We start from the raw sequence: 26,760 nt of genomic DNA, 5'->3' as shown, positions 1-26,760 counted from the left end.
GCAGCCCGGGTGGCTCAGCAGCTTAGCACCACCTTAGCCCCAGAGCGTGATCCTGGAGACCTGGAATCGAATCCCATGTCGGGCTCCCTGCATGGAGCTTGCTTCTTCCTCTGCCTGTGTCTGTGCCCCCCACCCCCTCTGTGTCTGTCATGAATAAATAAATAAAATCTAAAAAAAAAAAACAAAACTAAAGACTATAATGAAATCTTATGGAACTAGAATTAGTGAGTTTGCTTTTGAGTAAAAAGGAAAGAGGCTAGAAGCTATCTAAACTTTTAAGTACAATTCTATAGTAATGTGGCAAAAGCAACTTGCAAATTAGGTGAGAACAAAAAGTTTATGACACAAGTACCAAGATCTGGGAAGGACCTTAGACAAAAGGTTTACAGTCTGAGTAGGGAGGAAGCAGATGAGACATAAATACTGCTGTGTACTCAGAAGTAGAGCCTGACAAAGCTAAAACACTTTCTAAATATTAACTTCTGCTCTGATTCAGTAATGCCCTGAAAGGCACATCAGTATATCAAATGGTAAAGCAAAGCAAAAGATAAGATTATTTGCCCATGCCCAGAAATAAAATTCAGAAATAGGTAATCTCCTTCCGTGCTTCTCTGCCCTTTTCTGAAATGGCATAAACAGCCTACAAGTGCTCCTGTGTGAGTGTCTCACTGGTTACCAGTGCTCTGTACTAGCTAGGAGTGTGGAAGTTCAAGTCCAGACTAATAGTAGACAAGTTAGGTCAGAACCAATTCTAAGTTTGAAAAAAATTTTTGGTATAACTCTCCTTGCTCAAGATGAAAGATGATATTTGTTTGTTTGTTTGTTTGTTTGTTTGTTTGTTTAACAGGGGGAGAAAATACAACCCAGGGGGAAGTGGGAGAGGGAGAAGCAGGCTCCCTGCTGAGCAGGGAACCTGATTTGGGGCTCATGAGGCTCGATCCTATGACCCTAGGATCATGACCTGAGCCGAAGGCAGACACTCAACCAACTGAGCCACCCAGGTGCCCCAAAGATGATGTTTTTAAAGGGCCATTCTACCATGCCAGAATATTCTCATTAAAATATTAAAAAGTCATTGTCCTGGAAATGAGAAACTTTGGTTTTCTCTAGTGCCATATCCTCTAGTTTTGTGGAGTCCTGAATTAGGCCAGATGCTTTGGAAGAACATGATCAGTACTAAAAGATGAATTGACGGTTTCCCTTTGTCACTAAAAGGGGAGAGGAGTTATGGGGGTGTATGTCAAACAACTATTTTTTCCTGGTAGGTGTGGCGTTTCCAGAAGAAACAAACAGATCTCCTCATCGCCTTTTATAAGCATAGAATTACAAAGTTAGAAGCAGCCATGCAGGAGGCACAGCAGACAGTGACCAGCCAGGAAAAGTAAGTGACAAATTCAATTGCCAGAGAGCTTTTTTTCTTTCAGAGAAGCTGTAGTTCTTATTTCCTTATGGTTGCAAAGCCTGAACATTGCTGCATGTGTGTATATGTTTGTCTTGGGTAAATCAGGTACAGAATTATTGGTCCCCTCTAGGGAGACAAAATCCCCATTTTGTTTTTCTCTTTTCTTCCCTCTAGGGGCCCACCTCACTTTATGGCTTTCCTACTTTTCTGTCAAAAACTGCTTCTTTGGAGAAACTAGGCACAGCTTTTGAGTGATAAAGATGAGAGTAGCATTTGAAATGTTACCTCTAGGAGGGTATATTTTGGAAATCTTCAGCCAAAAGATGGAATTCTTGATGGATGTTTCCAGACAGCTGCAGGCCAGGGATGGGTGTGGAGAGGAAATAGAACTCTTTGTAAACTTCTCTGAAATTATACCTAGTGACGGCTTATTTTGTCCATCTGATTCTTCTGGCCATCAAACTCTACCCCTGTCTCCTGAATCCCTAGATCTCTGATAGAAATACCTTGTATAGTGGCAAGCTCTCTTTGTAAGCATTAACCAGGTATCAGCAACAATAAAAATCAGAGTTTGTATCCCATTGACCTGCTGGAGATGATTATTTCTATCTTTTGCCTAGAGAACTGTCAGTCTTAAAGAAGGAGAATGGAGAACTGAAGAAATGTCTTGCCATTCTAAAGGTGAATTGAAACAGGTTTTCCTTACTATTATTTTCTCTCCTACTGTTCCCATCTAACTGACTAGACACTGTATAGAACAATGTTTCCTAAACTTTTCCACACGTGGAATAAATAACTGATAATATTTATACAAGTACACTGTCATAAGTGGTCGAGGCCGCAAAAGACCTAGGAGGACTGAAATGATCAATATGTAGCACACTGGTAACCCATTCTTGAATATCAGTAAGTCATGACATACCATTTGGGAAGAAACTCTCTTATTGAAGAGACATCTGTTGTAGCTTAAAATTTCTCTTCAAGTGTCCCAGGACTCCTCAGGACCCTTCCTCTTCCTCCAGTCTAACTCCATTTCCTAGATCTATCTTTCTTCTTAAGAATGTTCTTTGTGTTTATATGACATTCTTACTGATCCTCCTGCTATAAGTATTTTAGCACATTTTATCCTATCATTTTCCTTTCTTTCCCCTATGGACTCTCCATATTTTCCCACATAAGTCAGTCTTCAGGATTCCCAATGTGTTTTTATGAAGAACTGAATTTTTATTACATCAAAGCTAATAATTTCCTAGGGAATCATTGCTGCTAGTTTTTCTCCTACTGAGAATCTTAGCAACTGTAGCTAGAGGACATTGTAGCTTAGTTATCTAGCAAGTAACACTCATTGATTAGAACCCTAATTCTAGCTGCAGTTTCCTTCACTTCCATTTTTCTCACCTACAGGAATCTCCAAAATGGTACCAAGGAAGCAGGTCAGTTTTATCAGGCCCCATACTAGTGCTGTTTGAAAATTACTGTTCTCTCTTGGCTCTTGGCTGCAACACCTGTGTGGGCTCTAAGGTGAAAGAAACGGTTGATGAATGTATCTTTTACTTCTCCAGTTACTCACTGAAAAGTGTGGAAGTGAAATCTTGAATGTAATGCTCATTCTTATGAAATCCTAACTCACCCTTCAGAATTCAACTCACGTGTCATTTCCTCCGTCAAGACATCATTAGGCAGAGTTTGATGTTCTGTCATTCATTTATTTGGCAAATATTAAATGCCTATTGTTTATCAGGTACCATGCTACATGTTGAGTGTACATCACCAGTTAGTCTGCACCCTACCAACTATTAAATGTTTTTTACTTCAGCTCTGTATTGGTGGGTTAAGAGACATGGCTCCTGCACTCACAGAAGTTACAGTCTGGTGGTCTTTCATACTTCCGTACTTCTGATATACCCATTAACACTTAAACATTGCTTTTACTTTTGTCTCTCCCACTAGCCTTTGAACCTTTTGAAGATAGAAACTATATTCTAGTTACCTTTGTAATCTCAGGATCTATGATGTATAAACACTAAATAAATGCTTGTTGGAGAGATGGATGAGAGGATGGCAGGAGGGAATGATAGATTTATTAGTGTATGAATAAATGGATAGATACATGTAAAATTGAGAGTACTTACAGGCAGAAGAGAAGGTTTCACTTAGGAAGTTAAAGAGCCAAGGAGTCTCATATTTGCCTCCATATTTTGGGGTCATACTTCATAGTAAGCAATTTGTGCTCAGAGAGTAAGCTGTTACTTCTTTAAACAGTGGTCTGTTGGGATGCCTGGGTGGCTCAATGGTTGGGCGTCTGCCTTTGGCTCAGGGCATGTCTCTGCCTCTCTCTTTGTGCCTCTCTTGAAAAAAATAAATAAAATCTTAAAAACAAACAAACAAACAAACAAAACCCCACAGTGGTCTGTTGATGCTCTCAGGGGCACTTAACTTCTGCTTAGAGCTGCCACTTTTTTTTTTTTTTCTCTTACAGATCAGCCACACCTCGGCCAGTGGGCATTACTTCTCCATCACAGTCAGGTAGAGAACATTTTCTCCCCCAAATATCTGTGTGAGATAAATTTCCTTTTCCCATATAGAAGATAGTTTCCTCTCAAAGACTGTAATGTGATTTTCCTAATATTGTATATGATATGAGAAGATCATACAACCAGATGTCCACACGTGACCGATTGGCTAGGCAAGGCGGGGCCATGACATGGATGGCAGCTCTTCATTGCTCCCTTGATTCTCTTTCAGTCACTCCACGACCCAGTTCTCAGCATAGCAGCCAGGTGGTCAGGTGAGTAGGAAGCCTATACACCCACATGAAAACTGGCAAAAGTTGGAAGATAAATAAATACCTAGATACGGCAGAAGTAGGGATTGAGGAGACTTTAGGTCTATGTCAGGTTTCACATCAGGTTTGTTTTTCTTTTGTCTCCCTTATACAGTCGATCCTCCTCAGCGGAGTCTATCCCTTACAGAGTATCTGGCTTCAGTAGCTTGGGAGCAGTAAGTAATATTTACCTTCTCTTCCCAGATTAAGATTTCTAATTTTTTTTTTTAATTTTTATTTATGATAGTCACAGAGAGAGAGAGAGAGGCAGAGACACAGGCAGAGGGAGAAGCAGGCTCCATGCACCGGGAGCCCGACGTGGGATTCGATCCCGGGTCTCCAGGATCGCGCCCTGGGCCAAAGGCAGGCGCCAAACCGCTGCGCCACCCAGGGATCCCCCAGATTAAGATTTCTAATGTTAATTGAAGGCAAAGATGTCAGGCAAGAATATTATGTCTAGGGATCCCTGGGTGGCTCAGCGGTTTAGCGCCTGCCTTTGGCCCAGGGCGTGATCCTGGAGACCCGGGATCGAGTCCCACGTCGGGCTCCCGGCATGGAGCCTGCTTCTCCCTTCTCCTGTGTCTCTGCCTCTCTATCTCTATGTCTATCATAAATAAATAAATAAATCTTTAAAAAAAAAAAAAAAAAAAAAGAATATTATGTCTATATTGGTTTTGGTATAAATTATCCAATGCCATGCCTGGACTGTCTTTTCTTTTGGCAATGAAGACCTGATGTTAGAAGCTAACACGGAGAGGGGTGCCTCAGTGGCTCAGTCGGTTGAACTCAACTCATGATCTCATGATCTCACGGGTTATGGGATTGAGCCCTGCATTGCACTCCACGTTCAGCAGGGAGTGTGCTTTAAAGATTCCCTCCCTCTGGCCCTCCCCCCACTCTCTCTTTTTCAAATAAATAAGTCGTTAAAAAAAAAAAAAGCTAACACAGAATAAATGGGAAAGTAGTAGAAATGTTCAGTGACTGAATTAACAGTGATAATTCATCTTGGGGGGTCGCATCGGTGGCTCAGTTGGTTGAGCGTCCAACTCTTGGTTTCGGCTTGGATCATGATCTGGTTGTGGGATCAAGCCCCACGCATGGTCCTGTACTCAATGTGGAGGCTGCTTCAGATATTCTCTACCTTTTCCTCTCACTCTCTCTCAAATAAAATAAAATATTTTTAAAAATTCATTTTGGAAGTAATAAAGTATCCTTCTTGGATGAGCATGCCTATTCTGGCAGAACAACATATGCTTCAATGTGTAGATATAGAAAAAGAATATGGAAGCCAGGGACGCCTGGGTGGCTCAGCGGTTTAGCGCCACCTTTGGCCCAGGGTGTGATCCTGGAGACCTGGGATAGGGTCCGTGCGTGGGGCTCCCTGCATGGAGCCTGCTTCTCCTCCTGCCTGTGTCTGCGCCTCTCTCTCTCTGTGTCTCTCATGAATAAATAAACAAAATCTAAAAAAAAAAAAAGAATATGGAAGCCAGAGAATGGGATTTATTTATTAATTGATATTTGTTATTTGTCCATCAGGGAGCCAGAGGCCTGCAGGGAAGAAGCACTCCCAGGGACTCTTATATTGGTGAGAAGGGGATAAAAGGGTCAGAAACCAATATATTCTGTGCAAATGCCATCAGATTTCTGGTTTTCTCTGCAAATATAATGCTATTATGCATTTTTTATGCATAATATAATGCCATTTTTTTCCAGACACTGATTCCAGGTATCCAGAGATATATTACTACTTTTCATTTTTTTAAAGGATTTTATTTATTTATTCATGAGAGACACACACAAAGAGAGAGAGAGACAGAGACACCGGCAGAGGGAGAAACAGGCTCCATGTAGGGAGCCCAATGTGAGACTCAATCCCAGGACCCCAGGATCACAACCCAAGCCAAAGGCAGATACTTCAGCCACTGAGCCACCCAAGTGTCCCATATTACTGCTTTTCAAATAATGATATTCCTCTTCTCAAACTGATAAGGAAAAACTTTTTTTGAGCAATAGAAAGTCATTGGAAACCCTTGGTCAAGAGATGGAGAACTTGAGTAAGATAAATTTGGATTTTTAAAATTACCACAAGATGGCAGTAGAAGTTAGGTCTAAAAGGAAGGTTAACTAGACGCCACTTATGTTATTAGCCTGAAGGGTATCAGGCTTCAGTGTGTATTAAACTTAAAAATATTAATTGAAGAATGAAAAATATTCATTGGAGAATATCCAGTGAAGAATACCCACTTAATTTCTTGTCTCTTTTCTCTTAGAACTATTTTTGTTATTACTTTTTTCAAGGGAGGGTATTTGCCAATCCATAGAGAATGCTTAATCAGAAGATTTCCCTTTCTTTCACAAGAGGCAGTTGTGAAATTTACACATTTCTTTCTGGATAACCATTTTTGAAAATCACCAATATTTTCCCTCCAATTCTTTCATATTCACCTTTTGAAAAATGTAGAAGTTCTAGAGAATTTATCAGGTTAATCGTAATATTCTTTTATTTCTGATTTTAGTTATTTGAAGCTTTTATTTTTTTTCTTGAACAGCCTGGCTGAAGACTAGCCAATCTAGTTGAACATTTCAAAGAACCTGCTTTTGGTTTTGTTGATTTTCTCTGGTTTTTTTGTTGTTGTTGTTGTTCTCTCTCTCTTTTTTTTTTTTAAGATTTAATTAATTTATTCGTGAGAGACACAAGAGACAGAGAGAGGCACAGACACAGGCAGAGGGAGAAACAGGCTCTATGCAGGGAGCCTGACGTGGGACTTAATCCCGCGGTCTCCAGAACCACACCCTGGGCTGAAGGTGACACTAAACCGCTGAGCCACCCGGGCTGCCCTGTTCTCTATTTCATTTATTTCTGCTCTACCTTTTATTTATTTCCTTCTGCTTCTTTTGGGTTTAGTTTTAGTTTCTTAAGACAAAAGGTTGGATTATTGATTAGAGATCTGCATTTTTTTTAAAGATTTTATTTATTTATTCATAGAGACACAGAGAGAGATGGGCAGAGGCACAGGCAGAGGGAGAGGGAGAGGGAGAAACAGGCTCCATGCAGGGATCCCTACGCGGGACTCGATTCAGGGTCCCCAGGATCACACCCTGGGCTGCAGGCGGTGCTAAACCGCTGCGCCACTGGGGCTGCCTGAGATCTGCATTTTTGATGTAGACCTTTTCAGTTATAAATTTCACTCTAAGTGCCTCTTTCATTGTGTCCTATAAGGTTAAGTATTTTCTTTTTAGATTTTATTTATTCACGAAAGACAAACACACATGGCGGGGCGGGGGTGGGGGGTGCAGAGACACAGGCAGAGGGAGAAGCAGGCTCCATGCAGGGAACCTGATGTGGTACTCCAAGATCACGCCCTGGGCCAAAGGCCAGCGCCAAACCGCTGAGCCACCCAGGGATCCCTGGTTAAGTATTTTCTAGCTTTGTTTTCATTTGTTCAAGGTATTTTCTAATGTCTTTTGTGATTTTTTTCTTTGAACCAGTGTTGTTTAATATCAAAATATATTGAATTTTCCCCGATTTCCTCCTGTTATTTTTAATTTCATTTCATTGCAGTTGGATAAAATACTTTGTATAATTTAGATACTTTGAAATGTATGGCCTAACAGATGGTTTATCCTGGGGAATGCTCCATGTACACTTGAGAAGAAACTGTTCTGCTGTTGTTGGTTGGAGTGTTCTAAAGAAGTCTGTTAGATTTAGTTGGTGTATAATGTTGTTCAAATCTTCTATTCCATTGCTGATCTTCTGCCTAGTTGTTCCATTCATTATTGAAAGTAGGGTTTTGAAGTCCAATAGTTTCCCTCCATTTCTCTTCAATTCTGTTAGTTTTTGCTTCATGTATTTTAGGACTTTGTTATTAGGTGCATATATAAGTGTAATATCCTCTTGATGGCTTGACCATTTTATCATTTTGACCTTTGTCTCTAGTAATGATTTTGTCTTAAAGTGCATTTGTCTGACATTAGTCCACTCTCTTTTGTTTACTTGTTTACATGGAATATTTTTTCCATTTTTTTTTTTTTTACTTTCAACCTATAAGTGTCTTTGAATTTAAAGTGAGTCTTTTGTAGATAGTGTATAGTTGGATCTTTTTGTTCTTCATTCTGCCAGTTTCTGCCTTTTAATTAGAGAGTTTAGTACATTTATATTTAATGTAATAACTGTTAAGGAAAGATTTCTGACATTTGCTAGTTGTTTTCTATATGTCTTATGTCTGTTTTGTTCCTTACTTCCTCCATTATCCCTTCTTTTGTGTTAAATATTTTCTAGTGTACCATTTTAGTTCCCTTGTACCATTTACTATTTTTTAGTTATTTCCCGAAAATAAGCATCATGATTAAATTAAGATTAACATCATAATTAATAGCAATATAGTACAGATTAATGCTAAACAATTTCAACAGCATACAAAAAGTACACTTCTATATAGTATCATTCTTTTCACTTCATTGTGCTGTTACCACATAAATGATATCTTTATAAATTGTGTACTCATAACACAGAATTACAGTTTTATACAGTTGTCATTTAGATCAGATAGGAGAGGGGCACCTGGGTGGCTCAGTTAGTAAAGCGTCTGCCTTCGGCTCAGGTCATAATCCCAGAGTCTGGGAATCAAGCTCCACATCAGGCTCCCTGCTCAGGAGGGGTCCACCTCTCCCTCTCCCTCTCCCTCTCCCTCTCCCTCTCCCTCCCCCTCTCCCTCTCCGTCTCCCTCTCCCTCTCCCTCTATGTGCTTTCTCTCTCTCTCAAGTAAATAAATAAAATCTTTTTTTAAAAAGTGAATAAATAGGGGCACCTGGGTGGCTAAGTGATTGAGCATTTGCCTTTGGCTCAGGTCATGATCATGGGTCCTGGGATTGAGTCCCACATCAGGCTCCCCAGAGGGAGCCTGCTTCTCCCTCTGCCTATGTCTCTGCCTCTCTCTGTGTCTTTCATGAATAAATAAATAAAATCTTTTTAAAAAGTAAATATATATAAATCATATAGGAGAAAAGAGTTACAAACAAAATCCACTTATACTTTTATGTTTACCTACGTAATTACCTATACCTCTTTATTATTTCTTCATGTAGATCTGAGTTACTGTCCAATGCCCTTTCAGTTAAGCCTGAAGGACTCTTTAATGTTTCCTATAAGGCAGGTTTGATAGTGATGAATTCTCTTAGTTTTTGTTCATCTGGGAATGTTTTAATTTATCCTTCATCTTTGAAGGATAGTTTTGCTGGATTTAATTTTTGGTTGATAGTCTTCTAGCATTCTGAATGTTATACCCCTGTATTCTTACCTCCCTGGTTTCTAAGAAGAAATCAGTGCTAATTTTACTCAGAATCCCTTGCATGTGGTAAGTGACTTCTTTTGAGGGTTTTGTTTTGTTTTGTTTTTTGGCTTTCAATAGTTTATGATATGTCTAGGTGTGGATATCTTTAAGTTTATCCTGTTTGGAGTTAGTTGAGCTTCTTGGATGTGTAGATTCATTTTTTTTTTTTTTTACCTAATTCAGGAAATGGTCAGCCATTATTTCTTCAAATATTCTTTCTGCCCTTGTTCCTCTCTTTTCTTCTAGAAATCCCTTTATGTATTTGTTGATATACTTGATGGTGTTCCAGCATAGTCTCTGAGGCTCTGTTCATTTTTCTTCATTTTTTCTTTTCCTCACATTGGATAGTTTTAGTGGACTTCAAATTTGCTGATTTTTTCCTCTGTTTGTGCTGATGAGCTCCTCTAGTGAAGTTTTCATTTTTGTTATTATAATTTGGTTCTTTCAAATATATTTTTCTGTATTAGTATTCTCTATTTGTTGAGATACCATATTCATACTTACTTTTAGTGCTTTAGACATAGTTTCCAAAGATATTTGAGCATATTTAAATAAGTGATTTAGGGTGCCTGGATGGCCCAGTCAGTTAAGTGTCTGCCTTTGGCTTAGGTCAGGATCTTGGGGTCTTGGAATCGAGCTCTGCCTCAGGCTCGGAGCCTGCTTTTCCTTTTCCTCCCTGCTCGTGCTCTCTTTGCTATCTCTGTCTCTCTCTAATAAAGAAAATATTTTTTTAAAAAAATAAAATACCTGATTTAAAGTCTTTGTCTAGACAAAGTCTAGGCTGGGCTTAGTCCAATGTCTGGGCTTCCTCAAGGACAGTTTCTCTTGAAACTGTTGCTTCTTTGCATACCTCATTTTTTGTTGGAAATTGGACATTTAAAGTAACACAACATGGCAATTCTAGGACTCAGATTCTTCCCTCCTTGCCAGAGTTTTTTGTTCTTGCTGTTTATTGTTGTTTTAGTGACTTTTTAAAAATAATTCTGTAAAATCTGTACTGTGTCATGTGGGGCCACCAAAGTCTCTATTCAGTTAGATTAGTGATTAGCTAATGATTGGACAATTCCCTTAAACACCTGGAACCAGTGAGTCTCTCAGTCTTTACTGAGGGATTCTGTGTGTGCGTTGGGGTTCACTTTCACCACTCAACCAGGCAATTGACAACTGTGCTTAGCCTTCATCCTGCTTGTATGACCTCAAGGTAAGAGACTGGGGCCTTTTCAGGTCTTTTCTGAGCATGCATACAGTCCTGCATATGTATATGCATATGGTCTAGATCCCAGGAATGTCATGTTTTCAGAGTCCACACCAGCAACTCATTCATCTGTGCTGTTAGCCTTTTTTTTTTTGCCCCACTTGATATTCACATCCTCAGGCAGCCCAAACAAGTGCTTCTAATTATTTACAACAGACACTCCTGGGGAAAAGGTTTTTCACACGTGGTGAGCTCTAAGCTCCAAATCCTGATGAGTTTGTGCTCCAGGTCAGGTCAAATAAAAGCAGCCTTGCAAGTAAGTAGAGTCTTCCAGTGAATCACTGGACAGGTCAAATGATTAGTCTCTGGGAATAGGCTTTGAAAGAGTTCCAACCCCCACGAAGATTGCCAAAATGTTGGTTTTCAAGGCTACCACAGAGCTAGAGGAGAAATGGGAATAGGGCAAGTTAAAATGCCACAAAGTTCACTGTTCTTAACCTTATTTGACTATTTTTCTGGAATAAATATTCCCCAGATTGCTGCAAGCCCTTTACTTTACAGAGCTCTGAAAAAGTTGATTCTGACAGTTTTTGTCAATTTTCTCATTCCTTTTATAGAGAGAACTTCTGGCGGTCTTTATGCCACCATTTTTGCGGTCATTCTAAACCAATGTAATGAACCTTTGTCTTTAGCCATTCTTTCTGGTAATCCCCATCTTAGAGGGGGAACCAAGGCACAGATACATTAGAGCACATCAAGGCAGTAATGGATCTTGGCCCACAGATTCATGAAACGGAGAGAAAAGCACCTTTAGGAGACACTGCTAGGTGATTTGTGAGCTTTTTCACTTGCTCTTAGCTCCTAATATATATACTGAAAATCTTGGGTCCCATTTCTTTGTCCTGGTCCCAAGTATACCTGAATGAATCTCTTTTCCAGTTCATGGGTTATCTCACAGGCTCATTTTAATGTTTTCCAGAAACCCCTTCACCAGCTTCTACTCATAGCCTATCTTATAGGTAAGTAATTATGCTTCCTTTCACTTGGGATCTGTTCACACTGACACTCTGCCAGCAGCCCTGGGGCTACTTCTCTGCTGGCTTATACATAACACTGAAGTTTCTAAATCTACCTTGTAAACAAGAGAGCATTGAATATCATCATGTCTTTATGTCCAAATTATTTCTAATCGCAAGCAGGGTATTTTTCCCTTTTGTATCTAAATAAATAGGCTCTCCCTTTACACATGCTCTTTACCTTTACCTTCCTTTTATCTGCTGATGCTTCTCTTTCCCCTCCTTAGGCCTTCACCTGCCTCTTCTGGACAGGGGATTTTTTCTTTCAGACCATCCATAAATGGTAGTGATTCAGGCCACACAAGAGTCCTCACCCCCAACAATTCAGGTATGTTAACATTCCCAAAGGAATGGAGTTTCAACCATTGACATATATACTAAAATGAAGATTTTCAAGGTAAAAAGAAGTTAGGAAAAGAATGGACTTTATAATGTGCCTCTTAAATTGCTTAGCTAGGTCTTTTCCCTTCTGAGTAGTGTTCTACAGATTAAGACCTACCTATTTACCCTGACCCATAAGTAACACTGCCAAAGAATTGTCCAAGGAAGTTATCTTTCACCATTCCAATTTTATCCTCCAGGTCAGAGGGAAAGCAGAACCCCACTAGAGAGTCTTCCTGGTTTCCAGTTACCAGTCCAACAGGTGAGCCCTAGCTAGTCTAACTTGCCTGCATATGAAAACGCGGTTAGACCCGCACATGAAATACCTTATTGGTTTCCTGTTAAGGTGGTAGAATGTAACCAGTGGGGAATGACATGGGTTTCAAATGTGGTAATCATGTATTCACAATTTTCCAGGATGGTCTCAATTTTAAAGATTCTATCCTACTATCAGATTAACTTCCTGGTTAGGGGTTTAAAAATTAGGTCACATGGTAGTGAATGGCTTTAAAGTGAGAGGTCTTGGCCAGCGTGAACTAAGTGTGTAGACACAACTAACATTCCCAAAAGTTCCACCAAAAAGTATTTCAATGGAATATATCTTTTGGGTAGAGATACTGCTTGAACAAGGAAAACCCATGTGCACTTGTCTAGAGATGGTTAGGATAATGCTTTATACATTTATGGGACTATGATATGATGTAGGCTACAGAGGAAAAGGGCATGAACGAGAAGAGAGGTTTATAAGGAGCTCAACATGAAAAGGCCAATCTTGCCTTTTAACTTTTATGGCTCAAGTTTTGAGGATATTTAGGCCCTTTTTCCATGCCAACCTCCTGGTGACCCCAAAGACATACTATGGGAGGTAGTATTTTGCTCTCATACTCCAAGTGCCCTTTACTTTCATTGGTAAGAAATTAGGGTCTAAGCCCTAAGAGGCAACACTGGGGAAATAGCATCCCTGAGATCCTCACAAATGGAGGGATTAACCTACAGATGAAAAAATACCTGAGACATATAAACCATCTACAAATATATGGCCCCTAATTAGATTCTGATTGAAACAAAGTGTAAAAAAACAAAAACGAGGACAAAAAAACAAAAACATTTATGAGAAGGTTGAAAACTGAATACCTACTGGACACTTGTATTAAAGAATTGTTAATAGTTTTGTTTTTTTTGTAGGCATAATGCTATTGTGGTTAAGGTTTTTAAAATAGTCTATCTTTTGGAGATACACACTAAAATTTTTAGAGATAGGAAGTTAAACGACTTTCTAGGTTTTGCTTTAATATAATCTAGTGGACATGGGACAGAGAGAAAGTAGAAATGAAAAAAAATGGCCATAGTTATTTGTTGAAGTTGGGTGATAGGTACTCATCAGTTCATTATACCACTCTAATTTTGTATTTTTTGAAAATTTCAATAGTAAAATCAAAAAGAAACTATTAAAGGAAGTGCCACCTCCCCAGAGGCATAAGAATCCTGCCTCCCTGGTAATCGTCTCTGGGCATAGTAGTCAGATATTCTAGGTCTTCCAAAATAGTTTTTAAATAGTCTGCCCTATTATTACCATAAGCCACTAAAATGTTCTAGAGAGTTTCATAATTAGCAACAAAGCCTTTGTCGTACTAGATGTATCAAGCCTTAGTTTGGAAACGTTAGTTATCACACAGTAAGAGAAAACTATAGAGAAATAACAGCAGTGGTTTGCTGTCTTGATAAATTTCATGTAATGGTTTGAGAGGGCCTTAATTACCTTGTTATAAATCGCCCATATCTGCCTTCCTGCCTTCTGCTGCAGACTCTCTATGAACAGAGACAGATGGGGTTAGCCAGGTCAAGAGAAGCATGGACTACTTCCAGATAGATCATCTTCAAGGTCTGATCTCTTCATATTGCTTAAGGAAGGCCTATAACATCTAATACGCATTAAGTGTAATGGCCTTGGAAAATGTTTCCTCGTTTCATTGTGTATCCTTACCTCTCCTGATCTTTACCATATACACCCTGTATTACCTCCTGGAAAAATGGTCAGGCATTATATAAGGCTAGTACTTCAGGAGGGTTTAGATCTCTCCCACACTCATGTAACTCTTTCATTTCCTACAACTTAAAAGTTGTAAAAACAATTCTTGGCATCAGTAAGGATGGAAGGTAATATACTCATTAAGTCTGGTTCATTTCTAGATTTCATTCTTTTAGCTTTGAATATATTCTTCCATTGCCAGTGTTAATAAGCAACAGCTCTGTTCCTTGTCCTAATTTATTATACCTCTTCTGTTTGCATGTAGTTTTGTCTATGCCTAGTTAACTATGTTGATTTTCCTGTCTGTTGGATTACAGTTGGAGACCCAGACTTTCAGCTTACTAAAGTATATAGATAAAATAAAGATGTCTTATTGTTATTGCAGCTCTATTGGTATTATATCACAAGCTCTAGAATGGTGGAATGGGCAAAGAACACCACCGAGATGAAACATGTATTCTTTAGATACGAAATAGAAACAGATTAAATAGGTCGGCCACCTGCAGGAGGACCATAAGCAAAAATATCGAAAAAGAATAAAGATAGCAAACATCTCTCAGCAATAAATTAGGTCCTGGGGATGACCTTGAAGCTGAACCAGGATTGCCTATTCTTTCTGGAGCTCTGAATTTTTTTAAGGGCACTTCTAGACACCTCTTCTGGGCAAGAGCCTGTGCTATATAGCAGGTACAGGCAACACATCCGCCCAGTGATAGATACTAATGTGCTGCCTTTTAAAGTTTTTGTTTTTAAATTTTTTTAAAGGTGTATTTATTTTAGAGAGCAAGCACATGTGTGCATGTGAACAGGGAAGGGAGAGAGGGAGAGAATCTTCATGGAGAGGCCCTACTTAGTATGGAGCCTGATCTCACAACCCATGAGATCATAACCTGAGCGGGAAACAAGAATTGGACACCTAACCGACTGAGTCATCCAGGCACTCCAAGTTTTTTTTTTTTTTTTAATCTACCTCAGTATATCCTGCTGCTTTACCAAAAAAAAAAAAAAAAAGAGTATACTAAATCAGAATGTTAATGGATTTGGCTCCATTAATCTCTAAACCATGGAAGTGGCAAAGTGGAGGAGAGAGAAATAATTTTATTTTTGGCCTTTTTATTATTATTCTAGCAATTTGGGGCTTCCACTTTTATTTCTAGATGGTTACCCGTTGATATCTTTATATCTGATTCCACCTCATGAAAACCACTCTAAAACATCAATAATCAAGTCAGTTAAAGACCAGGGTCCCTCTGTCCCCAAGACAGATCCTATAAAGAGAGGGAAAAGTCTCAATTACAGACACAAATTGAACCAACACCAAAAAGATGAAAAATTAGTCTCTTGTCAAGCTAGGCAGGAGGGAGTTTCAGGTTTGTAAAACCAAACCTGGAACCTACCTGCACCCACCTTCTGAACAGTAGAAACTATCCCTCTTCTCTATCTCTCCATAACCTAATTCTACTTTTTAAAAGGACATTTCCCCTAATTCCCACATCCAATAAATATCCAATCTAAATTACTCTCCACCCAATTATTAAACTTTTCACAAGCTCCATGGGGAAGATTTACCCTGAGACAAATAGTGAACAGAATGGGGATTTTGGAAAAAGATTTAAGAAGTACAAGGCAAGATGGTCCCAGTATCAAAAATGAAAACATTCTGCTACCTGTGCAACTCAGTAACGAGGAAGGTAAAAGATACAGTCAAGTTGGTATGCGTTAAGGAAATACTTGTGATGAGACTGGGACATACTAAGACTCATAGCTGTATTATGGCATGGACTTGTGCTGAGAGAGAAGAGATACGAAGCAGCCTTACATTTCAGGGAAAATGGTGGGATTGGGGGATGCACTGTAATCATCAACTGAATCAAACTTCTTTACTCCTCCTTTCCAATCCTCCTATAGATGTGGGGCCAAGGTCTGGCCTCTCCATAGTACACTAAGGAAAAAGAACAGCAGACTTGAAGAGACCAAAAGTCTTTTCCCAGCTCATGGACCAGATCCTTAGCACTGTCTTCATTGAGACTAGAACCCTGATTTCTGCCCATCCAATCCCCACCTTTCTCTTTGGGTCCTATGGTCATCGTCCCTGGTCCACCCTCACTACATTCCCAATCCCCCAACCTCAAGAACACAAAGCTTTTCAGTTCTTTGCCACAAGGTAATTTAAAAAATGTGGTTTCTTTAAACAGTTACTAAGTTGGTTCATCTTTTAGTAACAGACCTTCCCTCCCCTAGTCCCCTCGACTCAGTCCTGTATGATCACATCATCATCGTCATCGTCATCTTCCTCCTCCTCCTCCTCTTCATCCTCATCATCTTCTGGCAGTTCTTCCTCCTCCTCTTCCTCCTCTTCATCTAGACAAACCACCACCTCAGCTGGCTCAGGTAATTGAGAGTCAAACCAATCCAGTACCTGCTGGGTGCTAAGCCTTGATGCCTGACTCAGTTGAGGGATATCACTTTCCCGTAGCTGTTGGTGGGCTGCCCAGTACCTCTCCAAGGGTCGTATATCCGGTGGGGGTGGGGGGTTTGGCAGAGGTGGTGTCTCAGCCCATTCATTCAAGGAGCGGGTTGAAGGTGGGGGTGTGGGAATTGCTGGGTCCTGGAAACTAGGGGCACCAGGTACTGCATTGTCCCGAAACCATTTTAGTTGCCCATGCTTCAAGGCATAGCGTGTGTCACCAAACCACTGAATAATCTCAGGCCGAGGTAAACCAGTGATCTGTTCTAATTTATGGTAATCCTCACGCCGTGCCCACTGGCACTGTAAAAAAAAGGATTTGAGGATAGCCAGCTGCTCTTTGGTTTTGCGTTTGGTCTTTCGCTGGCGTTGCATATCTGGGGAAAGGTACTCTGCAGGGCCAACCCTACCTGGTACTGAGTTATGTCTTAGCCCCTGAGGCCAGGCTGGCTCCAGATGTGGGGGCAGTGCCTGTTCATTGGGTGACAGTGGCTGTGAGATACAGCCCAGTGACTGGAGGGGTTTAGAGGTGGCAGTAGCTCCATTAGCCAGTACCGGGAAAGTAGAAGAAGAGGTAGAGGAAGAAGAAGGAGTCATATTAGATACTGACTCCTGCTTACAAGTACTAGTAAGTAGTGAGATTGGGGGGGGCTTTTCCCGAGCACATGGCTGGTGGATAGCTGTGGAGTGGTTCCAGGAAGCAGAACCTAGCCCATGTGACTGGTTGGGACCCCTGCCTGACTGCCCCTTAGAGAGGCCACTGCTTTGAAGATTCTGCCAAAAATCTGATTGGTGGGGGAATGCCCCACTGCCAGGTGCAATCAGGGGTTCCTTTGCCTTCTGCTGACTCAGCAGCTCTGAGGACTCCTCAGGCTCTACCTTCAATCCTTTCATCTGAGTGGACTCACTAAGAGTCAGGGGCACTATTCCAAGACCCATTTGTTCTGGGGGTGGCATTGGAGAAGAAGGCACCTCCTCTGGGGGCCGCCCTGCATGATGAGTAAAAGACAGAAGGGATTTGAAATGGAGCTGGTCCCGATGGTAGACCACTCGGGCTCGAGTCTCTTCTATTTCTTCAGATGACCAGCTAATGCCACAGCGGAGGCGCTGGGCCATGAACCAAGTCTTGACTTTCTCCATCTGCAGCCCATAGCGTAAGCAGAGAAGGGCAATGTCTGCTAGACTGGGATAGGGAAAGTAGCTGAAGGTTTGTAGCAAGTGTTCATTGCCATCCAGCTCACTGGTCTGGGCTGCTTGGGTCCACACAAGCTGTAGCTCCTCGGAGATTGGAGGGAGGCAGATGAGCCCCGCCGGGGAGCTATTAAGACTGCTGGCCTCTTTATTAGGAGGCATGGTGTTTTCTGATTTGTGCCCTTCAGAGATAGCTGTAATAAGAAGAGAAACAGCTCAATCACTGGGGCTCCTCTTTCAGCCCATTGTTCAATTTCTGCCAAACAAAATGTTGGACTCCAATTCAATCATCTATGTGTACCGTGTTGAATTGCCTTTACACTGCTTTAATAATTTCTCATTTAATTTTCCTAACTTTATGAGCCTGTTATAATTCCTGTCATATGTATGGAAAAAAAAAACAAAGTTCCATAGAAGTTAATTTAACCCCAAGTGACACGACTGGTGTATATTGTCACCAGGACAAAACTCTGTCTTTAGAGGTTAAGGAGGAAAATTCATCCTTATATTGCCTTTATTTTTCTAATTCAAACTCACTTCACCCTCAAAGTTCACAAGAGTCACAAAATGAAAACTCCACCACAAAAACCATGAGGTGCAGTAATCTCAGAACTGATGCAAATGCTTTAGCTCCTGACAATTTAGGATTACCTCTAAAATGTGAAGACGAATGAGGAATACAAGCGGAATATCTAGAAAGGACAGCACTGTTCCTCTGCCCAGCCCCCAGCCCCTTTCCACTTCCTTTCTGGGTGTTGGAGTCCTTTGGGGAGGGGAATGATGGTGCCTTTAAGTAAGCCCTAAACCCAAACCCCCCTAAGCTTTTTCTCTCTGTGGGATAAGAAGTCAGATATCTAGAATAAATGGCGCTTACTCCTCCTGGTTTTGGGGTCCTGTGGGGGTAGAGAGAGGGAACTGTTTCCACCAAGTCATCCTTGGAACAAAGGTTAGCCCCTCCCCCCAGCCTTTGTCTCTTCCAACAGCTCATTCTCTCTCCCGGGAGCCTGGAGAGCTCCCTCAGAATGTAACAGCCCCTCCACACAGGGTGGAAGGCCTGCCCCTCTTATCTTTGCAGCCCAGCTTTCTTCTCAGGGCCAGGTGGGCAGATTCACTATGAATTGCAGCCAGGTCCTGAAAGCTCCCCAGCAGCACCACTGCTCCCAGGACTGTGGGTATGGAGGCTGCAGGGAGAGCCCTTGACTCTGCATCGTTCCTGAAATACCTGTTCAGGTTATTTCCCAGAAAGGTCTGTTGACCAAATTTTCACTCAGCTCCCTGTCTGGGCACTAGTAACTCCCTGACACATCTGTCACCCTTAATTCTAGAGGAATCCCATCTGAGTTTATAAATATTTACTTTTGGTAGGTTAAGGATGGGATAGGATTCCTATGTAAATGCTATATGATGAACAGAAAATCTCAAGTCCAGGAAGTTATAGTACAGTGTGGTTATCAAGGGACTTTATATGACGATTAGAAAAAGTTGGAAGCATTTTAATGTGTCATGGTTTCCTTTTAACAAGTGGATCTAATGAACCAAAGGCAAATCCGATCCTAAAGTCTATACAGCTCGAAGAGAACCTTAAGAGGGTAAATGGAGGCAGCATGGCACAGTAGGTAGAAATATGATTCTTGAGTAAGGCCAACCTGCAGTTTGAATCCCATCTCTGCCACTTACCAGCTATGTGATCTTGGGGAAGTTCCTGAATTTAAATGAGCTTTAGTTTCTTCATGTGTAAAAAATGCACACAGTGCTGTCTGGTAAAGTTATATATTTTTACCAAGTACCTACTATATGCTAGGTGTCAGGTGTAGGCAAGACCTAAAGCAGCTGTTGGGGTGGAGGTCTGGGGTGAGGCAGAGTTGAGATCAGTTGCAGCTCTAACTCTTCCTAGAGTCCTGCCAGTCCTTGGACAAATTATTTAACCTAAGCCTTAGTTTCCTATTAGAAAAGAAAGGCAGTCAAAACAGCACCTTCCTCACAAGTTTATGGCCAAAAGAAAAAATGCAGTTGACATGATGCCTAGAACAAAGTAAAGGCTCAATAAAGCACAGCTTTTCTCATTACTTCAGCCTCACAGGGTGATTCTGATATAAGGGAATGCTCCTCCTAGACAAGGAGGGAAGTGAAACAAAGGCTACATTCTTTAAAATCATGGTTTTCAATCTGTTTTTGCAGAGTCCTAATTCTAATGAGCAGTGGAGGAAACCAGGATATCCATGATTTTATGCTTTTTATATTTTGGGAGTTGGAAATAATTCCAGAATGGATTATGCTGTTAAAACAAAACAAAAAAAAAAAAAAAAGGATGAAAATCACAGCTTTAGAATTGAATCCATAATTTGGACATAAATCCTTTTTGATTGCCAGATGAATTGCCAATGTAGTAGTAGCTCTACTTTTAGTCTCCAAGTTTATCCCAGACACAGCTGAGTGGCCTGTGAGCAATTGTTTGCACAGCCAGGTGCTAAGCCACCATTTAGACACTGTGGCCCGTTAAGACCACCACCAAACCTAAGGTGGAGAATACTTTATGACCGCAACACTTGACATCTACTTAACCTTATTTGTGTCCTTTTTTTTAAGGACACAATTACACTTTAGATAAGAGAAAACTGTAGCATAAGGAATAAAGCAGTCCAGTGTAAGGATGAAGACTGCCGGACAGGAAATAAGGCAGGCACAGCTATAAGCCTTACAAGGAAGCATTTTGCTTTCGTTCATGTGGTGTGCTATCCTCCAGATTCCCATGGTATCAGTTTGATGTTTCAGTATAATATACAGTAATGCAAATACCAAATTTGGTGTACTGTATGCATCCAGTTTTCTAATTACACAAAACAAATTACGGAAGATTTCCTGATATAGAATAGTGACTTAAATCAAGGCACAGCTGTATAGCTACCTGGTACCTCCCTGGAAGAATCTGCCTTTGACATAGGAAGAAACTACAACCAGAGTGTGGCTCATGAGAACTATAACGAGGAGGGTATACCTCACAGTAGTCAAAACCACAGTGAAGACACTATGGTGTCTTGTGTTCTTGCGCCTCCAGCTGGAAGGGGAAGAAAAAGAAGGGAATCAAAACTGGGGAAATAAGGACTCCTATGGGCAGAGATGATAGTGATGGTGGGATTATCAATTCTGAATAATTACTAAATTTGTACCCTTATTAAATATGCTGGATATGCCCTACTGCTACATCAAGCAGCTAATAAAAAATATGAGAAAAACATATATATATATAGAGAGAATAACAGCACCCTTCTTTCCCTTTGGGCTTTCCATACCCATAGACAGGCAGCAGAAAAGAATGGGCTACCTTAAACTTCCAGTCTAGGTGTCCATACAAGTCTAGGAAAAGAGGTGTTCACAACTTTAGGCTTGAGCCTAAACTTATGGTTAAAGCAGAAGACAGTTCAAATGAAAAACTAATGATCCTGCAAAGTTACCCTCTATCTTTATTCAAAGAATTGAAATACTCCCTGAAATGTGTTTTGGTGATAGTTTTAAGGACCTTAGAGAATTTTTAGTGGTATTCAACTTATGTGCTTCTCAACTTTTTGGATCATGAACCTCTTTGAGAATCAGATAAAGGTATGGACTCTCCCTCAGAAAGTTATGACTACCCCCCCCCATAAACATCCAAACTCACATTATATATATAATCTCAGAAGCCCCAGTTAAGAACTTCTGAATTATGTCCTCCCAACTTAATAAAAAAAAAAAAGCAGTTTTTTTATGGTATGTTTTAGAAAAGCAGTTTTCTATGGTAACTGCTTAAAGAGGAAATACAGCTTGATGTGAATGAATCGAAAGAGTGGATGGAAGACTCAAGAGAATCTAGAAGGTACTGGGGTATTGGTGATATTAATTGGAGAGAGTGGAAGGGAGAGGTGTTCAATTGGGCCAGGAGCCGGGCTTAACTGACCCACTGGATTATATGACCAACACCTTACAGTGAACTGCATACTAGAGGCTGGTGGCCTATTCTCTAGTGTGCCAAAACCATCTTTCTTCAGCTGCCCTGTGTGCTTGGACCAGTTGTGTGATTCCCAACCTGTTTATGCCCATATTTTTTTATTCATATAATAATGTCATTAAATAGCACAAAAACCTATGAAAAATTAGTGCACTAAAAGTTGTTTCTATGAAAACAAAGGCAAATGTTTTGGAAAGACAATACAAAGGAGTGTACAATTGTTGAGTTGGGAGTAGTAGGCAACTATAAAAGACTGGAAGGGCAGGGGACTTAAAACTCTCAAAAGTTTTCTGCATTCAGATTGCTTCAAAAGTGTTCAAATTTTCACTGCATTAAAAAGAACCCCAAACCTAGAAATCATAGATGAGAGGTGGTGACACATCAGAATTACCTGGGAAACGTAAACCAGGGAACCTTCCTCATTTTGACTTAGTCTGGACTGGGGCCCAGGCATCAGTACTTTAAAAGGTTCTCAGGGTGCCAACAGATTTGAGATTTGCTTGTGTAGTTTATACTAGAAGGCAATTGGGAACTCCAATCATCAGACTTACACAAAGAAAACGCCTGGACACTACCCCAAAAGATTGGTGAAATGAACATACTTTTAATGACAACGATTAAAGATACGTATGAATCATTAAAAAAAATTCCCAAGTCTGACTGGCTTTTTTTTTCGATCATTGCCATTTACCTGTTCTAATCCTATAATATAAAAGAGCTTCAGATGTATGGTGAGGAGGTTCATATGTAAAAGATCTGATGTGGGCCCACATTACCAAACACGTCTCGGCTTGAGTCTTCTTTCAGTTTAGAAGTCTCAGATTAGGACGCAAAACCAGGAACCTCTGAGGATTCGGGTTCTCACCTTCCCGGTTTGTTCGGAGTATGGCTGGGTAGGGGGTCAGAAAGGGCAGTTTCTCCCAAACCTTTCATTCCCAAAGACCACTGCTCCCCAGAAGGCAGGCCAGATTTCTGTACGTGTGTTGAGGTCGCCAGAAGGTAGTCGTGGGGGGAGGAGAGGCCTGGGAAGGAAACATTTCTCCTATCCTCCATTTCGCAGGCAGTCTACAAGGCTCCAAACTGGGTCAGAGAACAAAAAGTTGCTGCACTTGGGGCGATGAGCCCCAGGGAGCAGACGAATTTCGGTCCTCCCCTCGCGGAGGGCGTCCCAACCCAGCCTTCTCCTCCCTACACACCCACTCACCCTCCCCCAGTTACAACAGGGAACCGAAAAGTCCAGAGGAGAAAGGAGAGAGAACCGGGCGACTTCGAGCCTAGAATTCTCCTCCCCCCCTGAGCCTGGGGATGGGGCTCCGGAGGTCGGAGATCACGCAGGGGCTGGGAGGGGAAGTCGAAGGGGCTGGGGATCACTCACCGCGGTCCGGCCCGGGCGGCGGCTCCCAGCCTCGCACCATGGGCCGGGGGGAAAGGGGGAGAAAGGGCAGGGGGCCTCCGGGGTGGGAATGGGGTTCCCGCCCGGTGCGGCCTGCTCCAAGCCCACCCGCGCGGAGGGCCGGGACCGGGACTGCCCCCCCTGTCCCCGAGAGCGCGCCCGTCTAGCCCAACCCTGCTCGAGCGAGTTGGAGGCGGGGCGGCTGGGTGGGGCGGGCTCCGGGGGCGGTGCCAAGGTGGCCCGAGCCCCGATTGGTGGAGGCGGCGGGCGGGCACCGGCGGAGTGCACGGGGGCGGCCATTGGCTGCGTGAATCTCGGCTGAAGTCGGTTATTGGCTGCGTGGGCCTCAGCTGGGGTGGCGATTGGCTGCTTGGGGCAGGGAAGATGTCCCCCGGGGCCAGGGTGCTGCGAACGGTCCCCCCTCCCTCGCCTCCGACCTTACGCGCCGGACCTCCGGAGCAGCTGAGCGCTGGTCCTCCCGGAGGAGTCCCCCAAGGAATCCGCCGCAGTTTGCGGAATTGTCCAGGACTCCCTTGCAACTACTCCCCGTCCCTTCCTCCTGAAGGAAGACTTTTTCAGCATCTCCTTGCCAGCCTTACGCACAAGTAGGGCCGCGCCGCGCCGCGCCGCGCCTGCCCAGCCGTCAGCAGCGTCACTGTAAAACGAGGCGCCTAGAGCCAACGGGAACTTGTTCCCCGGCTGGATCAGATGTCTTGCCGCCTGAAAGACGAGGATCCTAGGAGCCCGGCACCCTCGGAACACCGGACCAGTGTTCCCAAAGACTAAGTGCTGCAAGGAGCACCTGTTTGGGACCCACCAGACCCCTAGGCCCCCCCTCTGTCCCAGGGAGGAGGAGGACCTGGAACTCTGACTTGTCTTTAGGAACCTTCGTTTTTGCTGTCAAGAAAGGGATGGCGGTAAAATGGATTTTTCACCAAAGTCGCCACACACTCTTAAGTTGTGGGCTGAAAGTTTTTATATTTTGGATTCTTAGTCTTCAGACTAAACTTGGGAACAGTCCTTTCTGAAGTGATTCTTTTGTTCTCATGCTGGTCCTCAAAAAAGTCAGTCTCTTCTTGCCTATTTCGGTCACTTAATAGTTTACATAACTACAGTAATTTATAAAACAATTTCAGATGTCGCTCTGCATTCCAGACACCACCTCTCCCCGTATACTCCCTCCAAAATCAACCCCCATTATGGATTCTTTATTCCTCCAATTTAAAGTCTAGAATGCTGTCTTAGTTGTCAGACATCAGAAATACGCTTAAGCACTGAGCCCTATTTCATTTATGTTATTATCCCTGTGTTTCTCCCTGCGCACCTCCTAGCCCCATTACATCCAGTAAAAAATTCAACCTTTTAAGAGCCAGGCCCACAATCTTACAACTGTGTATCCAGCAAAAACATCATAAGCATATTAGCGTTAGCACAAGTACAGCCCTCTCAGGCCCCTGTGAACAAGAGCTGAACTTTACCCTACGTCAGTTACAGGAAAAACCGCAGAACGCCCTTGACAGAATGCCCTTGACAGAAAGTCCCATATCGGAATGAAAACAGAGCTTAAGAAACTCCCCCCACCCTTTCCCCCATATTGGAATGAAGAAATTCCTCCACCCCTTCTGGAGGTCCCCTAGACCAGCCCATAAAAACCCAGCTGGAACCCACCTCAGGGTCCAAGTCCCTGCTCCACTGTGTCGGGTGTACTTGGACCCAAGCTCGAGCTTGCTAATAAACCCTCGTGCGCTTGCATCGGTGTCGGCGTCGGCTCCTTGGTGGTTTCTCGGATTCGCAATCTTGGGCACGACATTTGGGGGCTCGTCTGGGATCCGAGAAACCCCCAGGACCCCATCTGGAGGGTCCCACGAGTGGTGAGTGCACTCAACTTTTTCTACCTTTTGCGTGCATATTCTCTGAGAGCTCTAAACTGTATTTTAACCTGTAGGAATTCCAATGTGTATTAGGTCGACATTGGCTTAGGTGGACACGCTGGCAGGCAGTCGATCGGGGGTCTTGGGAGACGTCCCTTGCCCCCGCCTGGAGGACGGGGTCCTCATCTGTAAGGAGGGTCGACTGCCAGCCCTTCAGTTTACTTTCCGTTTTGTCTCCGCGGCCGCACTGGAACGTTTGTCTGTGTTCTTTGTTAACTGTCATAACTGTCTGTGCCTTGGTGTGGGACTGGGGACATAATGGGGCAGACACAAACCAGCCCCTGTCTCATGCTCTCCCACTTCTCGGACGTTAGGGAAAGAGCTCATAATCTGAGCACAGACATACGGAGAGAAAAATTTCGAACTTACTGCATGACGGAATGGCCGAACTTTGATGCGGGATGGCCCTGAGAAGGAACTTTCCACCTACCTATTATCTTACAGATTTAGGCTGTGATCTTCAGGAATAAATCTGACAGCCACCCTGACCAGGTGCCCTACATCCTGGCCTGGCAGGACATGATCGAGAATCCCCCTCCTTGGCTAAAACCATTTTTACCCCCCAAAGCAGGACCTACCAAGGTTCTAGCCCTGCGGAAAGGCCGCAATTATCATGGCTTTTGTTAACCAGGCCGCTCCAGACACCAAAAGAAAATTGCAAAGAGTAGAGAGACTCGGAGAGAAGAGCTTGCAGGACTTAAAATAGTAGCAGAAAGAGTTTATAATAATAGAGAAAGTCTGGAAGAGCAACAAACTAAACTAAGTGACCAGCTAGCCGATTCAAAAGCAAAGGAGATGGCCCTTTCGATGACCCAAGTCTTAGCAACCACGCTACCCGATCCAGGGGCACCGACCCTGCCGGACACCCCCAACTATACTGATGCTGACTTACACTGGATCAAAAGCTTGCCTATGACCCAGTGCTTGCGTGGCTGGTGGAGGGCCACAGACTCCAGCATCATCCTGCCAGAGGAACTAGGACAGCGAGTTCTATCCAAAATGCATCGGAGTACTCACATGGGAACAAAAGGATGGAAGACCTCATATGACAAGCAAAGATCACTATTAAAGACTCTTGAGGGATCCCTGGGTGGCACAGCGGTTTGGCGCCTGCCTTTGGCCCAGGGCGCGATCCTGGAGACCCGGGATCGAGTCCCACGTCAGGCTCCTGGTGCATGGAGCCTGCTTCTCCCTCTGCCCATGTCTCTGCCTCTCTCTCTCTCTCCCTGTGTGACTATCATAAATAAAAATTAAAATAAAAAAATCTTTAAAAAAATAAATAAAGACTCTTGAGCAAAGATCGAGCAGATTGTGGTGAGCTGCCACGTGTGCCAATTAACTAATACCACTGCCCATGGATCTAACCCGGGTACCCAGCTACGGGGGGACCGCCCAGGAGCCTACTAGGAAGTGGACTACACTGAGGTAAAACCTGGAAAATACAGATACAGTTATTTACTAGTGTTTGTACATACTTTTTCAGGATGGACAAAGCCATTTCCCACCAAACATGAAACAGCACAGACTGTGACCAAGAAACTGCTGGAAGACATCTTACT

The 26,760-nt window shown here is 42.6% G+C and overlaps 2 protein-coding genes across 2 annotated transcripts in view; one reads left to right on the top strand and one right to left on the bottom strand.

Annotated features, from left to right (window-relative positions):
• The window catches only part of RNF212B (ring finger protein 212B), a 36,800-nt gene extending 21,576 nt beyond the window's left edge, over positions 1-15,224 (top strand). The window contains exons 5-15 of the mRNA XM_055309149.1: positions 1,266-1,381; positions 2,023-2,083; positions 2,807-2,835; positions 3,882-3,928; positions 4,148-4,190; positions 4,342-4,402; positions 5,763-5,811; positions 11,731-11,770; positions 12,055-12,155; positions 12,409-12,470; positions 14,013-15,224. Coding sequence (XP_055165124.1) covers positions 1,266-1,381; positions 2,023-2,083; positions 2,807-2,835; positions 3,882-3,928; positions 4,148-4,190; positions 4,342-4,402; positions 5,763-5,811; positions 11,731-11,770; positions 12,055-12,155; positions 12,409-12,470; positions 14,013-14,078 — 675 coding nt within the window. The 3' untranslated portion in view covers positions 14,079-15,224. The remainder of the gene's footprint in view (positions 1-1,265; positions 1,382-2,022; positions 2,084-2,806; positions 2,836-3,881; positions 3,929-4,147; positions 4,191-4,341; positions 4,403-5,762; positions 5,812-11,730; positions 11,771-12,054; positions 12,156-12,408; positions 12,471-14,012) is intronic.
• A 93-nt stretch (positions 15,225-15,317) lies between these two features.
• Positions 15,318-23,447, bottom strand: HOMEZ (homeobox and leucine zipper encoding). The gene is made up of 2 exons (XM_055309148.1): positions 23,253-23,447; positions 15,318-18,089 (listed from the first exon to the last, which is right to left on the bottom strand). The coding sequence occupies exons 1-2, from the start codon at positions 23,290-23,292 to the stop codon at positions 16,489-16,491; spliced, it is 1,641 nt and encodes a 546-aa protein (XP_055165123.1). The 5' UTR covers positions 23,293-23,447; the 3' UTR covers positions 15,318-16,488.
• Between the last annotated feature and the right edge of the window lie 3,313 nt (positions 23,448-26,760).

Source organism: Nyctereutes procyonoides, unplaced genomic scaffold (genome assembly GCF_905146905.1).
Source record: "Nyctereutes procyonoides isolate TBG_1078 unplaced genomic scaffold, NYPRO_anot_genome, whole genome shotgun sequence".
NCBI classification, from domain to species: domain Eukaryota; kingdom Metazoa; phylum Chordata; class Mammalia; order Carnivora; family Canidae; genus Nyctereutes; species Nyctereutes procyonoides.
Note: the sequence above shows the minus strand (reverse complement) of the source record. Positions and strands in the feature narration are given on the sequence as shown.